This window comes from Lepisosteus platostomus, chromosome 12 (genome assembly GCF_059453375.1).
Source record: "Lepisosteus platostomus isolate fLepPlt1 chromosome 12, fLepPlt1.hap1, whole genome shotgun sequence".
Classification (NCBI taxonomy): Eukaryota; Metazoa; Chordata; class Actinopteri; order Semionotiformes; family Lepisosteidae; genus Lepisosteus; species Lepisosteus platostomus.
In genome coordinates this window covers 6784265-6803127 of record NC_142622.1, presented here as the reverse complement: position 1 = coordinate 6803127, position 18863 = coordinate 6784265, and the positions used below count along the sequence as shown (strand labels likewise).

The 18863-nt window shown below is 38.2% G+C and overlaps 1 protein-coding gene across 3 annotated transcripts in view; it reads right to left on the bottom strand.

Annotated features, from left to right (window-relative positions):
• The window catches only part of adam22 (ADAM metallopeptidase domain 22), an 85467-nt gene that overhangs the window by 48276 nt on the left and 18328 nt on the right, over positions 1 to 18863 (bottom strand). For all 3 annotated transcript variants that reach the window (XM_088600639.1, XM_088600641.1, XM_088600640.1), the window contains exons 4-6: positions 14847 to 14913; positions 8144 to 8226; positions 5850 to 5913 (exon numbers count right to left, since the gene is read on the bottom strand). In XM_088600639.1, the coding sequence (XP_088456765.1) occupies positions 5850 to 5913; positions 8144 to 8226; positions 14847 to 14913 (214 nt within the window). The remainder of the gene's footprint in view (positions 1 to 5849; positions 5914 to 8143; positions 8227 to 14846; positions 14914 to 18863) is intronic.

Here is an 18863-nt window from a genome sequence, read left to right as displayed (position 1 = left end):
ACAAAAATATAACTACTGTATTACAAATCCAAAAGGATGCACAATATCTCTTCCAGTCTTAGGCAGAAAGTAGCAATTTGTAATGTAAGTTACTGTATAGCTCACAACAAAAAATAGACAACTGAAAAGGTAACATACTGTATGCACACTGCAAAACGGACAGTTACTGAAGAAATTGTAAGATAGGCGTTTGTAGGAAACATTTAAACAGGAACTGTTGCAGTAACTGGAATTTTGAAAAGTCTGGTCTGTGCAGCAAAAACAAACCTAGAGAGCAACACAGATGAGGAGTTTCTCGTTATAAAATATTTGCAATATTCTATAAAAGTTCCTTATATCCATTTTCTTTTACTACAATAATTGTTTTTTTTTATATAGCACTCTTTATTTTTTGCATATCTAGCATAATGTGGAAAATGGAAATGTGTGATGTTTCAACATCTATCCCTCCATCTGATGATATACTAGAATCACCATCCTACTTGGTAAAATAAAGTGATTAAAAATGCAACATAATTTGCCTGAAACAGAAATATTGTTAATATTACTTACAGTAACAATGAACAGGGCCTATATTATTATACTGAACGTCAACAGCGATAATCCAGTAGTTTGGTCAAACGTGTAGGTGAAAAAGAGACGTGATTTGAATTCCTGTATTAGATGAACTTTATTAGCTTTATTAGGTTAACTCATCTGGCTGAGGTGCGTGATGAATATAAGGACAAATGAAGGATAAGGCTGCTTCTAGGGCTAGGATGGTTTGGTAGGAGGGTCATGCAAGCAAGTTAGCAAGAACTGTGATATTTATACTGTATATACTGTAGGTGCACGTGGGCGAGGTCAGAGCTTGCCCTCCTCCTGAACCTTTGTTTTATACTTCATAGTATAGTATAATGAAGTATAAAATACTTAATCAAATCTCAAGTCACCAAAAAAGTACAGTACATAGATCATTCTTTAACCTTAAATTAGTCAGTTAAAATGCATTAATATAACATTAGTGGGTTTTGTCATTCACAATTGCTGAAATGGGCAATGTTAGCAGCCATGTTTTGAAAAGGCTCGGGGGTGCTGGCATTACACCTGATTTGTCAGCTACCTTAAGCTCAAAATGCACACTTGTGGTGCAGATATCCCAGGCTGAATCATGTGTACTGTTTGCATCCTGTCTGGACATTTCCTAAGCTGGAATTTAAAATACTGCAGTGAATCACCCGTTAGAAAGTCTACAGGCAGTAACACATATTCATGCTTTCATAGCACCTCAGCAACCAGACTCCTACTGCATTGAAATGGTCCTCTCCACCTTAAATGGTCTGCCTAATCCCAGTCAACATTTTAATTAAGATATCAAAAATAAACTTTTTTAATTAACTGGTAAAGAATAATTATTTGAATATAAATTGCAAATGTGATGTATATATATATATTTTAGACTTTTCATAATACTAATAAGACAGAAGTATTGTGCTGCCTTGCTAATGTCTAATACTGTGTCTTTCTGAAATGTAGTGTCCTGATGTGAATTTATACTATTGTATGTCACTAGTAGTTGGGAGTTCAATATGTGATCAGTGTTTACAGGACCTCTTCTGAAACTAGCACAGTAAGACCCTTCAAGCGGGGAGCCAAGTCTTTTACATCTCTATCAACAATCTCAAAAGTCAGAGCACAGACCCAGTCTTCCAATGTTTAAAACCTTGATTCACCCTATAAATATAAGAGACACAGGGCGTGCCAGTATGGTTTATGTGAAGTACAAGTTACATTTTAATTAATTCAAAATACAGTAATCAGAGCACATATTGTTCTGTGAGGTTTTGTTGTTACACTACATGTAGAATTGTGCCTATTAAGTATCATCTGATATTTAAAAATAAACCTTTATCTTACCCATTTATAAAACAGATCATTTTACAAAACTTATGTCTGAGCAAATCTTAAATCCCATTTTTTAGGGCTTGAATTTGCGTTGAATAATTAAACCGTTCCATATCCAAACAAAGGATGGGAATAATGGGAATTAACCAGAGGTAGCCTTCTGTCACTTTGGCCTTTTCAACTCAATCATCGGTAAGTTCTGACAGCCCAGATATTAACATACCATTCCTATGATTTGTGGTCACAATTCTACAGTAGCTGAACTAAATGAGTCTCACTGTGAAGTATTCTAAAATGAAATACATGTAGGTCACAAATTGATTTTTAAGACATGCAGTACACTCATTGCTTTTTTGTCTAGTAGCATATATACTGTACTAGAGGTTAATGTGATATTTTAAACAATATCCCCAAATGTACTTAAATACTCTATATCAAAATTGAGCCAAGGATACATTTCGGCTGTACACAGGTTAATGTTAATAAAGTCTCTGTCGTCTTTGTGTTTTGAAATAGTCCCTGGCTTAATCCAAGTTCTTACAAGATATCTTAATGGATTTAGCTTATAATACTGCACATTTAATAAAATAATATGACCCATGTGAACAGATGACTCTTTAAACCATTTTCTTTAATTAACATATGAAGTCTCAAGCCAGTGGTCCAAAAATTACTTTCTATCAGTGGTGTGAGAAAAAATGTCACAAAGTTTATATTTTGCAAGTGCAGAGTTCTGTGCGATAAAACAACAATTCTGTGTCTTGTTCTCAAGTTAATTAAAAAGGAGATTTAACCTTGGCCAATGACGTACTGTTCAGAGAGATCTTCAAGACAGGAGTGCAATGATCAGCTCTGGGGTATGGAATTGCTTTTCTATACACACATTATGCTCAGTTTCTGTGAGGAAAAAACTGAAAAACTGAGTTTTGAACATAAAAGTCCTTGGTTGTGTTCCTTTTGCAACACATGAACAATCTGATGAAACAAGGTATTATTCACAGTGAATAATGTTCCCTTGTCCGGCGCTAGGTTAACATCCAGGCAAACTTGAGGAAGGATCCACAAAGGTTTTGTTTGATTTTCAACAGATTTGATTCGGACCTTCCTTTAAAAAATAAAACTTCAGAAGTGTAACGCATGGACATGACCATCTGTTCAGTGGGATGACCTTCTGATTTCTAGTATGTGACCTGTCCAATGTGAGCCAGTCTTTTGTTTTTTTCTCTGGGCTGGTCTGCTGCCTATGGAAGCAGAATATCCCATTCCCTGGGCAGTTTCTGTCACGGATACAGGCTGCCTTCAATCATGTCGATAGCGACCAATCTTCATTACTCAGGCAGGGCATGGAGGTGTCATTCGTGGTTTCTGAGATAATTAAAATGCGGAGTAGTGGTTAGGGTTTGGACTCATAATAGGAAGGTTGTGTGGTGAAATCCCAGGTGAGACTTGGCTCCTGAGCCTTTGAGCAAGATACTTTACTCAAATTGCTTCAGGAGAATTCTCCAACTTTCTAAATTATTACAAAAGGATATTACTTTGTAATGTACAGTACAACTGCAATTACCTGATGTCTCTTTGAATGGTTATTTGTACACATCCTTAATCACGTTGCTTTGGCAATGTTAATCCAAACAGCAAACTAAGCAGCTGGTGATTCTGTAAAATCTTATGACTTAAACTCTGTGTTTTCTTCTCCTATGGAGAACATAATAATACCCAAACAATCCACAAAGCTATTGTATCTGCTCACTATTTAAAATGTAAATATTTTGTCCCAAATAAGCTACAGGTGTAAAACATACTGTAGACTGCTGTTTTATTGTGCATCGGTATATTTCTGTCTATAGCCAAGGTCATTTTTGATGAGTTCATGGCTTTTTATTAATATAGATGTACAAGACTCACAAATCTTCACCTAAAGGACCCCATTCCTCCTAATCCAGCCCTACCTACTGCATATCCACCAGAAAGCGCTATAGCACGTTCACAGTAACTTAATGTGCATACACGGAAGTAAACTGAACAAGTTAAAGCAAAGTTTGTCCGAATCTTACTGAGGCAGGCGTACTTTGGTGCAAAAAATATTGTGCACATAAACAAAGCTCATTAGTTGCAGCTACAAGCAGCTGTTTTTCTATGCAGAATAAAAATGCAGTTTGATTTTTATGTCATTTTTATGTCTGGGTGGCCTTCTCTTGTTTGTACTGTATCTGTTCTTAAAGCTGACATCAGTAAGATGTTTAAAAATGAAATCTTGACCTCTCCTGCAAATCCTACAATACAGTTAATGCAGATACAGTACAGCTTTGCACTGATTTGTAAATAATGTATTTAACATCCAATAATGTGAGATTATTAAATATTACTTATGAACATATTAAAAATGTTCTCGAAATAACCTCGGTTTGTGTGAAAAAGCTTAACATTGTCTATTTTTACCATGCTTTCATTTAAACATTTGTGTTCTCCTGAATTAAATATGAAATATTAGCTTACATTTTGGAATCTTTATAGGATTTTGAAGATCCTTCAGCCATTTCTTAGCAAGTCTAATAAGATACATCTCCTTTAATTTTTTAAATATTAAAATAAACACGCCCTTCATTTTATGGAAATGTCTGTACGCCCTTAAAATACAGTTCTACACTGTTATAAGTGACGTGTGTGTTTACTGTTTTAAAATTAACACCAACATGAGGGAAATTCTTTTAAACGCTTTTGTAATGTAATACTTTTCATAGAAACTATCATGTAGATCTCTGTAACAGATGACTTTCAATCTTGCGAATTTTATTATACAGTAAGTAATTTGTAACTGTAATGAATTAGTGTTTAAAGCAACCCTTGCACTGCAGTTGCACCTCTTGAATCAGTAGTGGTACAATGACAGACAATTCCGGGTCAAAATCTCTTACTACCCATTTATGTACAACTTTTTTCACATCATAATGCTAAACATTGCTGTAACACACCCATTTACAATAAGTATTTGTTTACTGTCAAGCAATTCATCTGCCTGAATTTTCATAGTTCTACAATGTTCTCTCCCCCATTCCCTGGTTTAATTATAATCTGCAGCATAGTCAGCTCCACATCCTTCACAGCAATTAAGAGGCACACGTGGTCCCAGTACAGAACCCTGTAGGACTTAAATCATGCTCTTCTGTCCTGCTTTTTTTTTACAAAAAAAATGTTAAATTCATTCATTTAATATGAAAATAAAACTTTTGTGAGGTTAGAACACCTTATAGACACAATCTTTACAGATGACCCACTCTAGGCCAGTTTCCCTATTAATTTAAAATGTATACCAGACTCTATGACTTATCTTAAAACACTGCATTGTTCTCTCTCTCTCTCTCTCTCCCTGATATGAAAAAAAAAACTGTTTGAAGAAATATTTAATTGAAATGGAAACACAAAGGGACAATGTCTAAAGATATTAAGTGATGTTTGGATATTAATTCATTGTCCCCTTTTGTCATACTTCACATGAATCCTATAAAAATATGTTAGCATAGAAGATTCAAGATGACAACGTTTGAGATTGAACTGATGCTACCTGAATTTATGACAGTTCTTTTTAAATGAAGTCATTAGAATAATAAAAAAATGTGTTGTAATTACAGCATTCATTACAGTATATCTGAGACAAAGCCCCGCAGAATAGCAGAGCATCAGGACAAGACTGTTACTTACTACTGTCTCTTTATTATTCATCAAGTATCCACTCTGTAGACACTCAGAAAGAAAGATGCTTTTGTGATCTTTTCCTTCACTCCTTACTATAATTAATCAGTCAAGGACATATTTCTGTAGATCTTTCTTGTAAGAGGACTGGCTCGAAGGACAGTATGTTGAGCAGCAAACACTTCCTGAAATATTTCAAGCTGCAACATTTACTAAACAGAATCCCAACAGATCCAAAAGACACAGAATCGAACTACAAGTAAAGGAAAACTTACAGCTGAGTCGTTGTTCTCTCCTGGCTCGATCATGTACGTGTGGTTTCCATCAAAGAACATCCCACTGTCAATTGCAAGAGATTGAGAAGATTATGTTATAGCTGCATAATTTGGAAATAAAAAATGATGTTCCTTTCTGGGCATGAATCTCCTTAATGACCATGTTACCTACTGAATTGTAAAGGAACATAAACCAAATATCTCTGTGGTGCTGAGACTTAAATGGAAGTTGTTTTGTAATCTTTAAGTATTATGCTCAAAGACAGAATTATGCAATACAATGTAAATGTATGAGTATAATTATATAGAACACGACATTTTATCATGGCACAGCTTAAAAAATTTTAGAAAAGACTTTTTCTATATCACCCACATTTAACCTGTGGAAAAAAATAGGTTTTCCAACATCAGCGTCTGCTTCTGTGTAGAATCTTCAACAATCCACATACACTACGCGGGCTGGTTGTCAGTAATTTAATGTAAATATCTCTATATTACTGTATATTATTTATGTATCTTTGTAGCACATGTCCTAACTTTTAAGTCTTCAAATACAAATTAAATTGTATCTATGTATTAAATCACCCTGAATTGTTTGATGCTTATGGTTTATTTGCATTGATTGGACTCAAATGTATCAACCTGCTTAAAATGTAATCACAATTTAAAACCTCAGAGAAATGTCACAGTTTCTGCCAGACGCGGACAATCATTTTACAGTGATCCCAGAATGGCCTCAGTGAAGCATGGTAATCAGAAAATGTTTTCACTTTGCATAATGTGAACTGGAATACAACTGCAATTACTTTCAAATCATTTCTGCTTCAGCCTGTAAGGTTGAATCACTAAGATTACTGGAGATGCTCCGGAAGAATTGAGAAGGAGAATCTTGAAAAAATCATCTGCTTTAGCTGAAGACATTGAGATGTTCTGAAGAATATTAATGCAGCTTAACCTAAATGATGAATGCTGTCTAAAACATACATGTTTTTAATCACTTTCAATATGTATTTAATGTAATAATGGGAGAATTGAATGTTGTTAAGTTTTCTTTATGCGAAGTATGATGAACACAAATTTGTTTAAGATATTTTGTATTATATATATATTGAAACTACTGTGATATTTTTACATAACGTCCCAAACAAAATCATATCAGTGCACCTGAGGAACAAGGTTACTTTGTTCAGAAGCATTTTCTAAAAGTCTAGCAAAGGAGTTGCACAGTCCTATTTCAAGTGCAGAGGGGAAAAAATAGCAGAACGTCTCCTGCTGTTCTGTTGGGAACTGTGTTTGACCTGACATTATTTTTTGCAATTGAGCTCAAACTAAAAATACTAATGTGACAAATCATTGCAGAGAAACCTCTCTAGAGGCAGAGCAGTCATAGGGGAGTAAGAAATAAAATAGGAGTGGGTGTTAAGCTCATTTGAACAGAAAGAAGCTGTTTCCATTGAGACTAATTCAATTGTCGCCGTGTGTAAACCCTAGGAATAGTCCAGTGACTGCATTGTCTGGTACCATACAGATTAATACAATTAACAGATGCTTAAAACGTGGAAAAAAGCTTCAGAGCCTCTCAGGGATCTGGAGTGATTACCCGGAGATAAAATAATAGGGATTGTCTTTCTGAGGGACAAAAACGAAGACGCCAAAGCTCTTTCTGGAGGAGTGGCGGTACAGAGTAGATACACTTCTGTCTACTCTCTAGGCCACAAAAGAAAACTGAAGCAGCAGCTGGATAGTGTGAAGTGGCTGGGCACCATAATCATCTGCTACTTGCACTGCTTTACTGAACAAAAGGGGGAGTTACGAAATGGACGTTCTTAACTGAGGTTCAGGGGAGTTGCCGACAGCCATGTCACTTTCATTCCTGCCCCCCCCCCGTATGGAATGCATAGATATATCCCCATCTTACATATCCCCATCGACTCCTCCATGTATCCGCCACCAGTGCAGCTGTCCCTTGGTTCACTCTTCTCTCTGCTTGGGGGTCCCAGCCTCCTCATTCTCTAACCAGGCTCTGGCTCCCTGCCAAGCAGCTTAAGCCTAATCTCACTGTACTGCAGCCCTCAATCAATAACCTTCACATGCATCTAATTCTCAGCTCTCATTCTTCTTCATGAATGTACAGTAGCAAAACATGCAGAAGTAGACAGAAGTTGCTGCATATACTAGATTTGAGATTATAAGTTGTTTTATACTTACTTGAAACTGTTTTTCCAGATTTTATGTGAAAATAAGATGATATTATCTGATACAGAAGGAGAAAGGTGCTCAGGCAGGAAACTTACTGCATGCCATGACAGGTGGATAGGGCCACAAAGGACTGTGGGATGTCGCGGATTTTGCCTTGGTAGTAGCAGTGCTCTCCACCCTACAACCACAAGGGAACAGGAAAGGTTAACCTGGCAGCTTCCAGTTTCCACTCACAACAATAATAGCAGAGGTCGCTGCCTGTAAAAGCACAACTGTAACGCATGAGTCAGTTACTTGTAAAGATCATTTTCTCTTTCATTTGCACGAGCAGTACCAGTGAACACTGAGCAGCACACTGGGCCATCAGACAGCAACCATTCTCACAATGGAGGAGACTGTTCTCCAGGTTGTAAATTCAGTTCACGGGAAGCTGAATTTAAGGAGCAACCACTTATCTCTGTATTTAGAACTTGTAAGAAACCACTGGCTGACTATCATGTTTGCAGAAGATGCCCTCAGTGCAGGACAGTGTACCCTGCTGATAGTCTTCCCATCCAATACTGACAGGACTAAACAGTCTCCGGCACTGACAGGCAGGGGATCTCAGCGTGCAGCAACACTGACCTTGTCCCCAGGATTAATCACAGAGCAGGGAGAAACACTGCAGGGAACTAACAAAGGGTGGAATACAAAAGGATGTATTGATAGTGGTATTGTAGTGGAAGTTTTCATCTACTTGTGTGCAACATGAGGTGCTCTCACACGCTGAAGGGAATCAGTCTCAGGTGACTCTCCCTGCCCAGGTGGAAAGTTTAAGCCAAAATGCGAATTCTCCCCTCTGACAGCTGCCAGATCTGTCATCTGTTAACTCCCCTCACATCCTCTGGCTTTAATAAACATGGCTTCTTCCTATAACTCCATGTGCTTTGCGATTTGGTTGAGTTCTGTGTTATTCTGCACTTTAACAGACATCTGGACGATCAATCTAACATGTGAACTGTTTATCTACACCTTTTGTTAGTGTGTGGAAGGTGTTCTAAACCATCTACGAAAACAACAGTCCACAACAAGTAAATCTTTACACCTCTGAGAGTAACCCACACTTTTATTTTAAAATACTTACAAGTTTGTAAAATGTATGATGTCTTTGTTCCTTTCTGGATACAAAAAAATACAAATTTTACCCCTGGACTAATTTCTGGACAAGGGTGTGCATCTTATCTTCCTTGTGCACTGTGCATAATGGTTTGTTAAATGACCTCTTCATTATCTGGTCTTTTTCGTTAGTTTGCTACACAGGGTTAACGTGTGGCCTGCTGTGGATGGGATCCTGTTACCACTATTGATTAGCTGACTTGCAGTCTCATCTTAATCTTTCTGTCCAGTAAGGAGGCATGTTGATCGATCGACAGGAAGCAAGAGCAACCATCAGCCCCTCTCACGTAACATTATTACTCCTAACCTGCTTAATGCTTTCATCTTGTGTGCTGAGCACATCAGTTCAGGGCCGCATATATCACTTAACATGGAAGTGCCCACACCCACTATTTACTGTTCCATTAAGCCCCCACTCAGTGGAGTGGAATGCCTGCTGGCTTTTAAGTTGGATGTAGCTTCTTGGATGCTCGACTGCATCTGCTCTTAACTGAAGATCAATTACTGTGCAGCCCTTACGGGTTTATTAAGTCAGCATCCCATCACTGAATTTCACTGCTTTTTTGGGGGAGGATTCTTATCAGCAATGTAGCTCACTGCTGCTCATGGCTCTGTGCCCCTCACTCAGACTTGCAGGCTGCAAGCAGAGATCAGGGGCTTCAGGTCAGGCTATGCTCGTGCCTATTCAGTCTTTAGCAGAAACCTGCCAGACTAGTGAACAAGACGTTTTTATTACAATCAGCTGGGAAGCCATTCCTGACAGAGAGGGATGAGGAGCTGGATGGTGCTGTGTAAGGAAACAGGGAAGACCTTTATCATAATAATCTCTAAGCTCAATTCCAATGCTAAGCGCCTTTCTGGTTCGGATATATATATATATCAGATCTATATATGCACTTTTCTTCAATATTAAAATTATTTTTTAAAATTTCTGTGTCAATCAGATGAATAATCCCACAGAATTTAAATTACTTATCCTTCTATTTGCGAGGTCCCCATGGCATTGAATATGACAGATTTTTGGGTTATTTTTACTTGAATCCTATTTGTGAGAGGCCTCATGTAGATCTCATGTACAAGCACTCATACTGTATTCAGCCAGTATCAAGAACATTGCCAATGTTTATTGCGAGCAGCTGTTTTTGATGGGCATTTTTCATTAACCATCTGTCATTTTTTTAAAAAGGCATTGCATACACTGTACTAAGTATTCTGACTATTTTGGGCGGATTGAGATATGTGTCACCTTGGTGAACACAACACTGCCTAGAAATTGGGCTCTGTAATGTGTGAACCCGCGTAGCTGTAGCTTTGAAAGCAGAGCAGAGTAGAACTTCTTTAAGCAATGTGAAAAATGCAGAAAAGGATGTTACAGTACACTACAGAGTGCTGTGGCATAGCACCTGTACAACATGTGACTCATTTTAAAAGGAGGAAACATTCCTTGAAACTGCCAAAAAGAAGGTGTAGATGAGAGGAAGATTGATTCTCACTGGAAATAAGCATCAACAACAAAAAAGGAAGCTTTGGCCTTATTATTAGCGTTGCAGTACTTCGAAGTTTATGTTGGGTCCAGTGGTTTGCCGGTGGTGGTATATACAGACCACAACCCATTGATTTTACTTTCTCGTGAAGTATGTACTTCACGAGAAAGTACATACTTTCTAAATAATAATTTAGACATTAGGCACAAGAAAGGTTTTTTCTCTGTTTAACAAACAGTAGAAGTTTGTTTCTGTTTTGTTTTTCCCCTTCCTGTATTCAGGTACCCTCCCCTCCCCCCCATTGGCCCATCATTACACCAGTGCTGTAGTTGTGTGACGTCATCATCATCTCTACTCCCGGCCAATCAGAACCCAAGATCTACAGTTTAAATACCTGAAGACGTTTCGACTCCATTAGCTCCGGCTCAAATGAGAATGCTCATTGCTCGATCTTTTGCTTGTCTTTCTAGCTTCGGCTTTGTTTTTGCTTATTTAGTTTTTGTTTGCGCTTGTATTACCTTGCTAGTTGCTTCTTATTTGTTCTCATTATACCCCGTTCATGGCTTTGTTTTCCACCATTGTGCAATTTGCTCACTCTTGTTTGTGTTGAACTGTGAACTTGTTGTACACTCAGGGAAAAGGTCATGGGTAAGATGGTCGGATATATATTTCACTGGTAGGGTTGTTTTCTGTGTAGACACACTAGGGTAGGGGCATGTGCCATTCATGTATTTTGGTTATGGTTAGTTCAACGTAGGGAGGTGAGGGCGCATGAAGATGCCGAAGACCTTTCGATTTTTAGTTAGGTTAGACCTCACTGTATTAGCTAGATCTGTTTGGTTTTGTTATTTTCTTTCCTTTGGCACCACTCAAAATACTTTTCCCTATGTGTTATTGTGTCCTGTACACGTACCAGTCATTTATTCACTTTTTAAAACTAAATCACTTTTGGTGTCACACTTCCGAAGTCCCTCACCAGACACCCAGCTGCATCCAAAACCATCCTAACTGTTACACCTCTTTACCCCTGGACACCTAGGGTCTCAACAGCCACATCTGCAGTTTGTTACACTACATCCTGTATGCAATGATGCATCTGCTAATGGACGATTTGGGAAGATTTTCATTGTCAGCTCAATGTTTGAGAAGTGCTTCCACTTTCTGTCAATCACATTTGATAGCATTCAAATGTATAAACAACAGACCAGGTAATAGAAAAGGAGACTATATACAGTATTTTCAAATAAAATATGGCACACATACAGTATGTGCAGGGATTAAGCTGTGTTCAGAGAGGAGATACAATAAATGCTTTCTCAACTGAACTCTAGGCATGGTCTGCTGTGTTTTTCATACAAAATGTCACTGTACTGTTAAATACCCAGGAAAACAATTAATTTTGTAAATACCACAGTGTTTATTTTCATTGCAGTTTTTGCAAGTGAACACATTTACACATATGGAGAGCAGCAGAACAGCAGGAGCATCCCTGAGCCGGGCCACACACAGCTTTGTCAAGATGGTGAAATTTTCTACTATAAGAGCAGAAAATGAGCTCATTGCAGTACAGAAAACAAGAGATTCTTAGTTTTTGAGGATATCAGTGCTAAGGAGTAGCAGCCTAACTAAAACAGTACAGCCAGCAGCCATATCACCCTGCAACTCACAACTGGCAACCCACTGAAGCTAAGCAGGTGTGAGCCTGGTCAGTACCTGGATGGGAGACCTCCTGGGAAAAACTAAGGTTGCTGCTGGAAGAGGTGTTAGTGGGGCCAGCAGGGGGTGCTCACCCTGTGGTCCATGTGGGTCCTAATGCTCCAGTATAGTGATGGGGACACTATACTGTAAACAGGCGCCGTCCTTCGGATGAGACGTAAAACCGAGGTCCTGACTCTCTGTGGTCATTAAAAATCCCAGGGTGCTTCTCGAAAAGAGTAGGGGTGTAACCCCGGTGTCCTGGCCAAATTTCCAATTGGCCCTTATCAATCATGGCCTCCTAATAATCCCCTTCTATGAATTGGCTACATTACTCTGCTCTCCTCCCCACTGATAGCTGATGTGTGGTGAGCGTTCTGGCGCACTATGGCTGCCGTCGCATCATCCAGGTGGATGCTGCACATTGGTGGTGGTGGAGGGGAGTCCCCATTACCTGTAAAGCGCTTTGAGGGGAGTGTCCAGAAAAGCGCTATATAAGTGTAAGCAATTATTATTAATTATTATTATTAAGGAGGAGGTACAAGGAGTGAGGACTTCCAGCTCTACTACCTTCATGATGAAAACAAACTCTAAAAAAGTAATGTACTATATTTATGTTTTATTTCCTCTGGTCTGAAGCCGAAGCTCATTGAAGCCAAATGTGTGGGTTATGAGGTACTTATGTAAAGTGGTGAAACGCTCATCAACCTTATTTCCATCCCAGACACACAACCAAGAGGAGTTGGGAATAAATATGTTTCTCCAAAACACTTTGATTTTTGTGCACTTTTCTAAAAAATCACAAGCAAATGAAACCATGCCACAATGATCAATTGTGATGAAGTGCCTTACAGCAGTAAAATATAATTGCTTCAAAACAGTGGAAACAAACTGATTTCTAGGCATAAATTGACCCCCCCCCCCCCCTGCCCCAAACAAACCTATTAAAATACCAGAAAGAGAGAGATACAGTAATACTGCTGTCTTTGCATTTCTTTTCTCAATGAAAACAGTTTTTTGAAGAATTGTGGACATCCTGCAGTGTCAGCACAGACTGCATCAGCAGACCAAGCAGTGGTCTGGGGAATTCTGGATGCTACTGTACATGGGGAGGCTATGCACAAGTACCTTCAAAGTGGTGTGTAAGCTAAGAGGCAGAATGAACTATTTATAAATTGCAGTGTGTTCTACTACACAGAACTGCACATCTCATTTCCTCTCAAACGACTCTAAGACAGCCCCTTGGAACTTTACCCAGAGAAATTCCACAGATTCCATATAAAATTCCGCATATCGGGAATATTTTTTTGAAGTAAAGGAAAAAATCCTGAATGTACAATTTAACTCTATAGATCCTCAAAGTCTGGGAAATGTAATTTGACTAAAGGAATGAGACCAAAAGAATGAAACACAGCGGAAGCGGGAGAAGGAAAGATGAACAGATAACAAGCGACAGATAACGACACTAACAAAATCCACCGAAATCAAAGCGGCCAAAACATTTACAAACTGTGTACTATAGTACCAGGAATGCAACTGATACACAGCTACTTCAACTACACTGTTGTTTGCTCAACAACAAATTTGCTGTGAATCTCAGTTGTTTCACTTTTTGAAAATGAATTTTAAATTGAAGCTTCCAGAATTTATCAGTGTGCAAACAGTGCCTTTCATATGCATTCATAACCTTGATGAAAAAGAAACAGTAAACTACAAACAACATAAAGATTTACAGAGCGTCAGAATTTTTAAGCAAAAATTGTCATAAGGAAAGAAGTACAGAAAACACAAGGGTCAGATTCTCATTTATTAATTTATTACCTATTCCTGTTGCTAGTATTTTGTAAATACTCCTCTGGCAGGGAATACATTGACTAGTAACTTCAGAGTACAACTTGGCCTTCCTAAAGTTCCCCTTTAATTCAATTGCTGAAGCAGTTTTTCAGTTCTGTGACTGCTCTGCTGTGTAGTGGGGATACTGGCTAAAGCAACCACAATTTAGCTATTGTATGTCACCCATGTAGGTACTACGCTATTGTGGGAGATAAAGGTAGGTTAATTTAATTAGTTGGTTTCACTAATGTTTTTATCCAGATTACACTTGCACCTGTTTAAACAGCTTGGTTTTTTTTTAACTGGAACAATTGATGATCCAGTAATTGAAGAATAATTATTACTAAAGCCTGTTCATATTTTGTCTTTCAGTACTATTATAAAACATTGGTGACACTACAAGTGGACAAGCACTGCAGCCTTGGGTTGACAAATTCCTAGGACTGATAACAGCATAACATTTCATAATTTGACATATGGCAATACACAGGAAAACATTATCGAAAAATGATTCACATTAATATTTTTTACACATTTAAAGACTGTGCTCTCATGTCATAATGTATGCATGCCCACATCCTTTTTCAGTGCTTTGATTTGGAAATTATATTAAATTTATCTTCATTCTTACCTTGGAAATTACAGCCTTTCCTCCTTCTGAAATATGCCGTTCAACATAGTTTGAAGACAGAAGATCACTAAAAAGAGAGAACAACAATTGTAATTAATAAGGTTTGAAATTTGTTCTATTGTATGATATCTAACAGGGCCTTAATCAATATTCTGTAGAGCTGTGCAAATCTAGAATGCTTTGTCATTCATAAGGTAGTTAGGATACAGTAGTCTCTGTACACAAAACCTGGGGAATTTGTAACTGGGGCCTTCCCTTCAAATTACTTCAAGCATTGTTTGATTCTGCCTTTACCATAATGAGCATTTGCAATACTAAAACAGAAAGGAAAAAATAAACTGAAAAAAAATGTATTACATACTGTAAACTCTTTATTAAACATTCTGTACATTTTCTTTTTCTATCGTTGTAAAGATAATGGCATTTTGGGATATCTCATTTTACTCCATTAAGTGTATCATTTAAAATTAATTGAACTTATCTTTCCATTTAGCTTTTTCAGTCTGTTTAAACATGATCCCAGGTGGTTACTAGCATCTACTGTGCAAGATTCTGCAATGTTTCTAACCATTGTAAGATCATTTTCGTTAGGAAATATTCAAATGCGGGTAAGATGCAGTGCTGTCCTGCGAAAACTACAGTATGTTTTTTGGATATGGAATCTAAATGTCATTTTCATGTGCAGATGGCATTTTTCAAAATGTCAGATGCAGAACAACACTATGGATTGTTAACGCTGTGCTGAAATATACCACAAGAGCAATACACTTTCCTTCTTACTGTTAGACATTTTTTAAATACTTTTTTCAAATCAATCCCTTTTAATCAGTTTTAAAAGGAAGCTTGTAACATCAGATACATTCATTGTTCTTTAACATATGTGTTTGGTGATGTTGTCTGCAGAATCTTATAAGCCAGCAGCCATATCACCCTGCAGCTCACAGCTGGCAGCCCACTGAAGCTCAGCAGCCTGGCCAGTACCTGGGTGGGAGACCTCCTGGGAAAAACTGAGGTTGCTGCCCCAGTATAGTGATGGGGACACTCTACTGTAAAAAGGCGCCATCCTTTGGATGAGATGTAAAACTGAAGTCCTGACTATCTGTGTATATTAAAAATCCCAGGATGTTCCTTGAAAATAGTAGGGGTGTAACACTAGCTTCCTGGATACATTTCCCATTGGCCTTTACCAGTCATGGTCTCCTAGTAATCCCCATCTATGAACTGGCTTCATCACTCTGCTATCCTCCCCACTGACAGATGATGTGTGGTGAGTGTACTGATGCACTCTGGCTGCTGTGGTATAATGCATGTGCTGTCCGGGTGGGGCTGCACATTGGCGGTGGTGGAGGGGAGTCCCCATTACCTGTAAAGTGCTTTGGGAGTAGGAATATAGTGTCCAGAAAAGAACTATATAAGTGTAAGGAATTATTAATTATTATTATACTATAAAACTGAAGACAACCAACATGACTGAAGTCTAGCCGAATTTTGTCACCTATTAAGAGACAAACAGGGCTGTGCTCTGGGCATTGCCATTCTTTAGATAAGAAGTTAAAGGCTTAAGAAACTAAGACCATAACGAGTTGGTCATTAAATATCCAATTGTACTGTTGGAAAGAGTAAGGGTGTGAAACTCTCAAGTGATGACCTATATTAATGGCACTTAAGTTCAAGTTCACGTTTATTTGTCATTCCAGCCATATAGAAGTATACAGTGGAACATGTGTAATCTTATGTTACTGTACCTGTAGGTAACATAGGTACTGTGTCTTGCAATAAGCACATTTTTAGAATGTATAATCTTGACATGTACTCTATGATGATATATAGTTTTTCTTATCAAAAACAGCATTTATGTGAAAATACATTGAAGGTAGCTTTGTAATCTGAACAAGTAATACAGTAGCTCAGGTATAAAATTGTGTATCAGGTGCAGGGTGTTTTAATGAAAGCTTGCCTTCAAGTCTAGCAGTAGCCCTACAATTAACTTAGGGATACAGGGAGGATACCATGAGAAAGTCACATTTTATCTGTGATGTCCACACGTAATACACAATTAAGAACAGAAAGCAGAACTGATGTGGTGCTCTCCAGGGTCCTGATAGACACAGAGAGGCACGGTAGGCATTGTATGTCTTTATTTCCATCTTCGCTCATTTTAGCACCAAGTTTCAAAAGCTTCCATTAAAGACCAACAGTGGTATTTTTTGTCTTTTACGTATTTGCATGTTGGTATGTTATACTTACTTTATGATGTAAAATTTCACATTACATTTGCTTTCCCTGTTTGGATACACTTGAATTTTTTTTTTTGTCTGCAATCTTATCATGTATTTTAATATGTTCATTGGATATGTTTCAGTGTCTTTGACACAACTTGTTAAGGAGAAATCCTCAGTCTTAACTATCTTAGAATTTACTCTAAATAGTAACATAGTATTAGCCATATAAACATAAATTACTTACACAAGCTCTCACAATTTATTTGAAATAAAGAAAAAATCCCAACTGCATTTCAAGATGTTGAAACTCATTATTTCTACCACAGTTTTCTCCCAGGGACCGTGGTAAGGTTTGGATTGCATTACACACATAATGCAAATAAGAGGTACTGGTGACCTAAAACTAATTTTTCAACACCACAACAAAACATGAAAATGAATCGAATACACTTTGCTAATAACATTTAATGTATTCTTTAATCAGAAAAGCAATCCATGTGCAATCCATGTAACAAGAAAAAAAAGGATTTTGCTTCTGGCATTAAGAAGCACTGAGGAATACGTTTGAGATCATCAGAGAAGTACAAGAAAGTAGCTGCTATCAACAGAAGTGGAACCTCTCAGCAAAGAGAGCTACAGTACCTCTGAGTATTCTGACTCGTGTGGTTCTCTAATTATAAACTATATGAAAAGTGAAAACAAGATCTATATGTACTTCTAGATATAGAGCTACATGAAACTTTCCAATGCAAGTCATACATCAATTGGGCATTGTGTGTCAGGGCTGTTATAGAGCCTAAAAATAGGACTGTATCTTTTTTATGCTTCATGCTATGCCATGTGCTGTATGCCAGCCTTCTTTCTAGAGATCACAACCCCCACTGAACTTTCCAGCCCCTTATGTAGTACAATTCTCTCCGAGAAGGCCATTCTCCCTTAAAGGAACAACACCCATTTAAACAATAACATTAAATTCACAAGCATTATCAAAATACAGTAACATCCAGCTTCATCACTGGACATACAAATAAAACATTTATACAATTAAAGAAACAAAGTACACATCAGCTAAATCATATCTAGTACCTATGCCTTTCCAATATCCTTTCTGTCCAAGGTCAACAGCCATTTTGTTCCTGCTGATGTGGCAGTTTCAGTCATCCTTAAGACTTTAGAAGGTGACTGGCAGCCATCTTAAATACTCCAGACAATCTCTAGCACCACACAAAACTCAAAAATGAGGGAACACTGCAGCGATTTGGGCCAGGTTGGGGAAGGTAAGTACCAATTTTTTATTCACATGTAACCCACACACACTCAGACTTACAGGAAGGGAACAGAAAAAAATCGTGGTGTACAGAGCTTTTAAATAAACATCCAGGAAGATGCGGCAGATCTGTGCTACTTCCCCAACCCAAAGTACCCTGATCATCATGCCTTCCTGCTCAAGGAAGGACCTGTGGGGGGATGTCTGTGCTCCTAAAGGCACCCCATGCAGGGGGGAGAGGAAGGGTCAGAAGTCTACTGGGAACTGGTTCTAGCTGACACAGAAGTGCAGGAGGAGCACAACCCAACCCCAGAGGCCTTGAGTTTGAACAGGACGTGCCTACTTAGGTTCAGCTGCTGGGACCAACTAACAGAGCTCGAGGGCTCAGAATTTGCATGCGCACCTGGAAGGTGAGCATGATGCACCGCGCAGCTGGAAAATGCTCCTTGCTGGGGCCTCACTCCTCCACAAGACTGCCAAACATACAAGGCCACCAAGGTGCTGAGCTGGGTAAAATGTGCTAAGAAT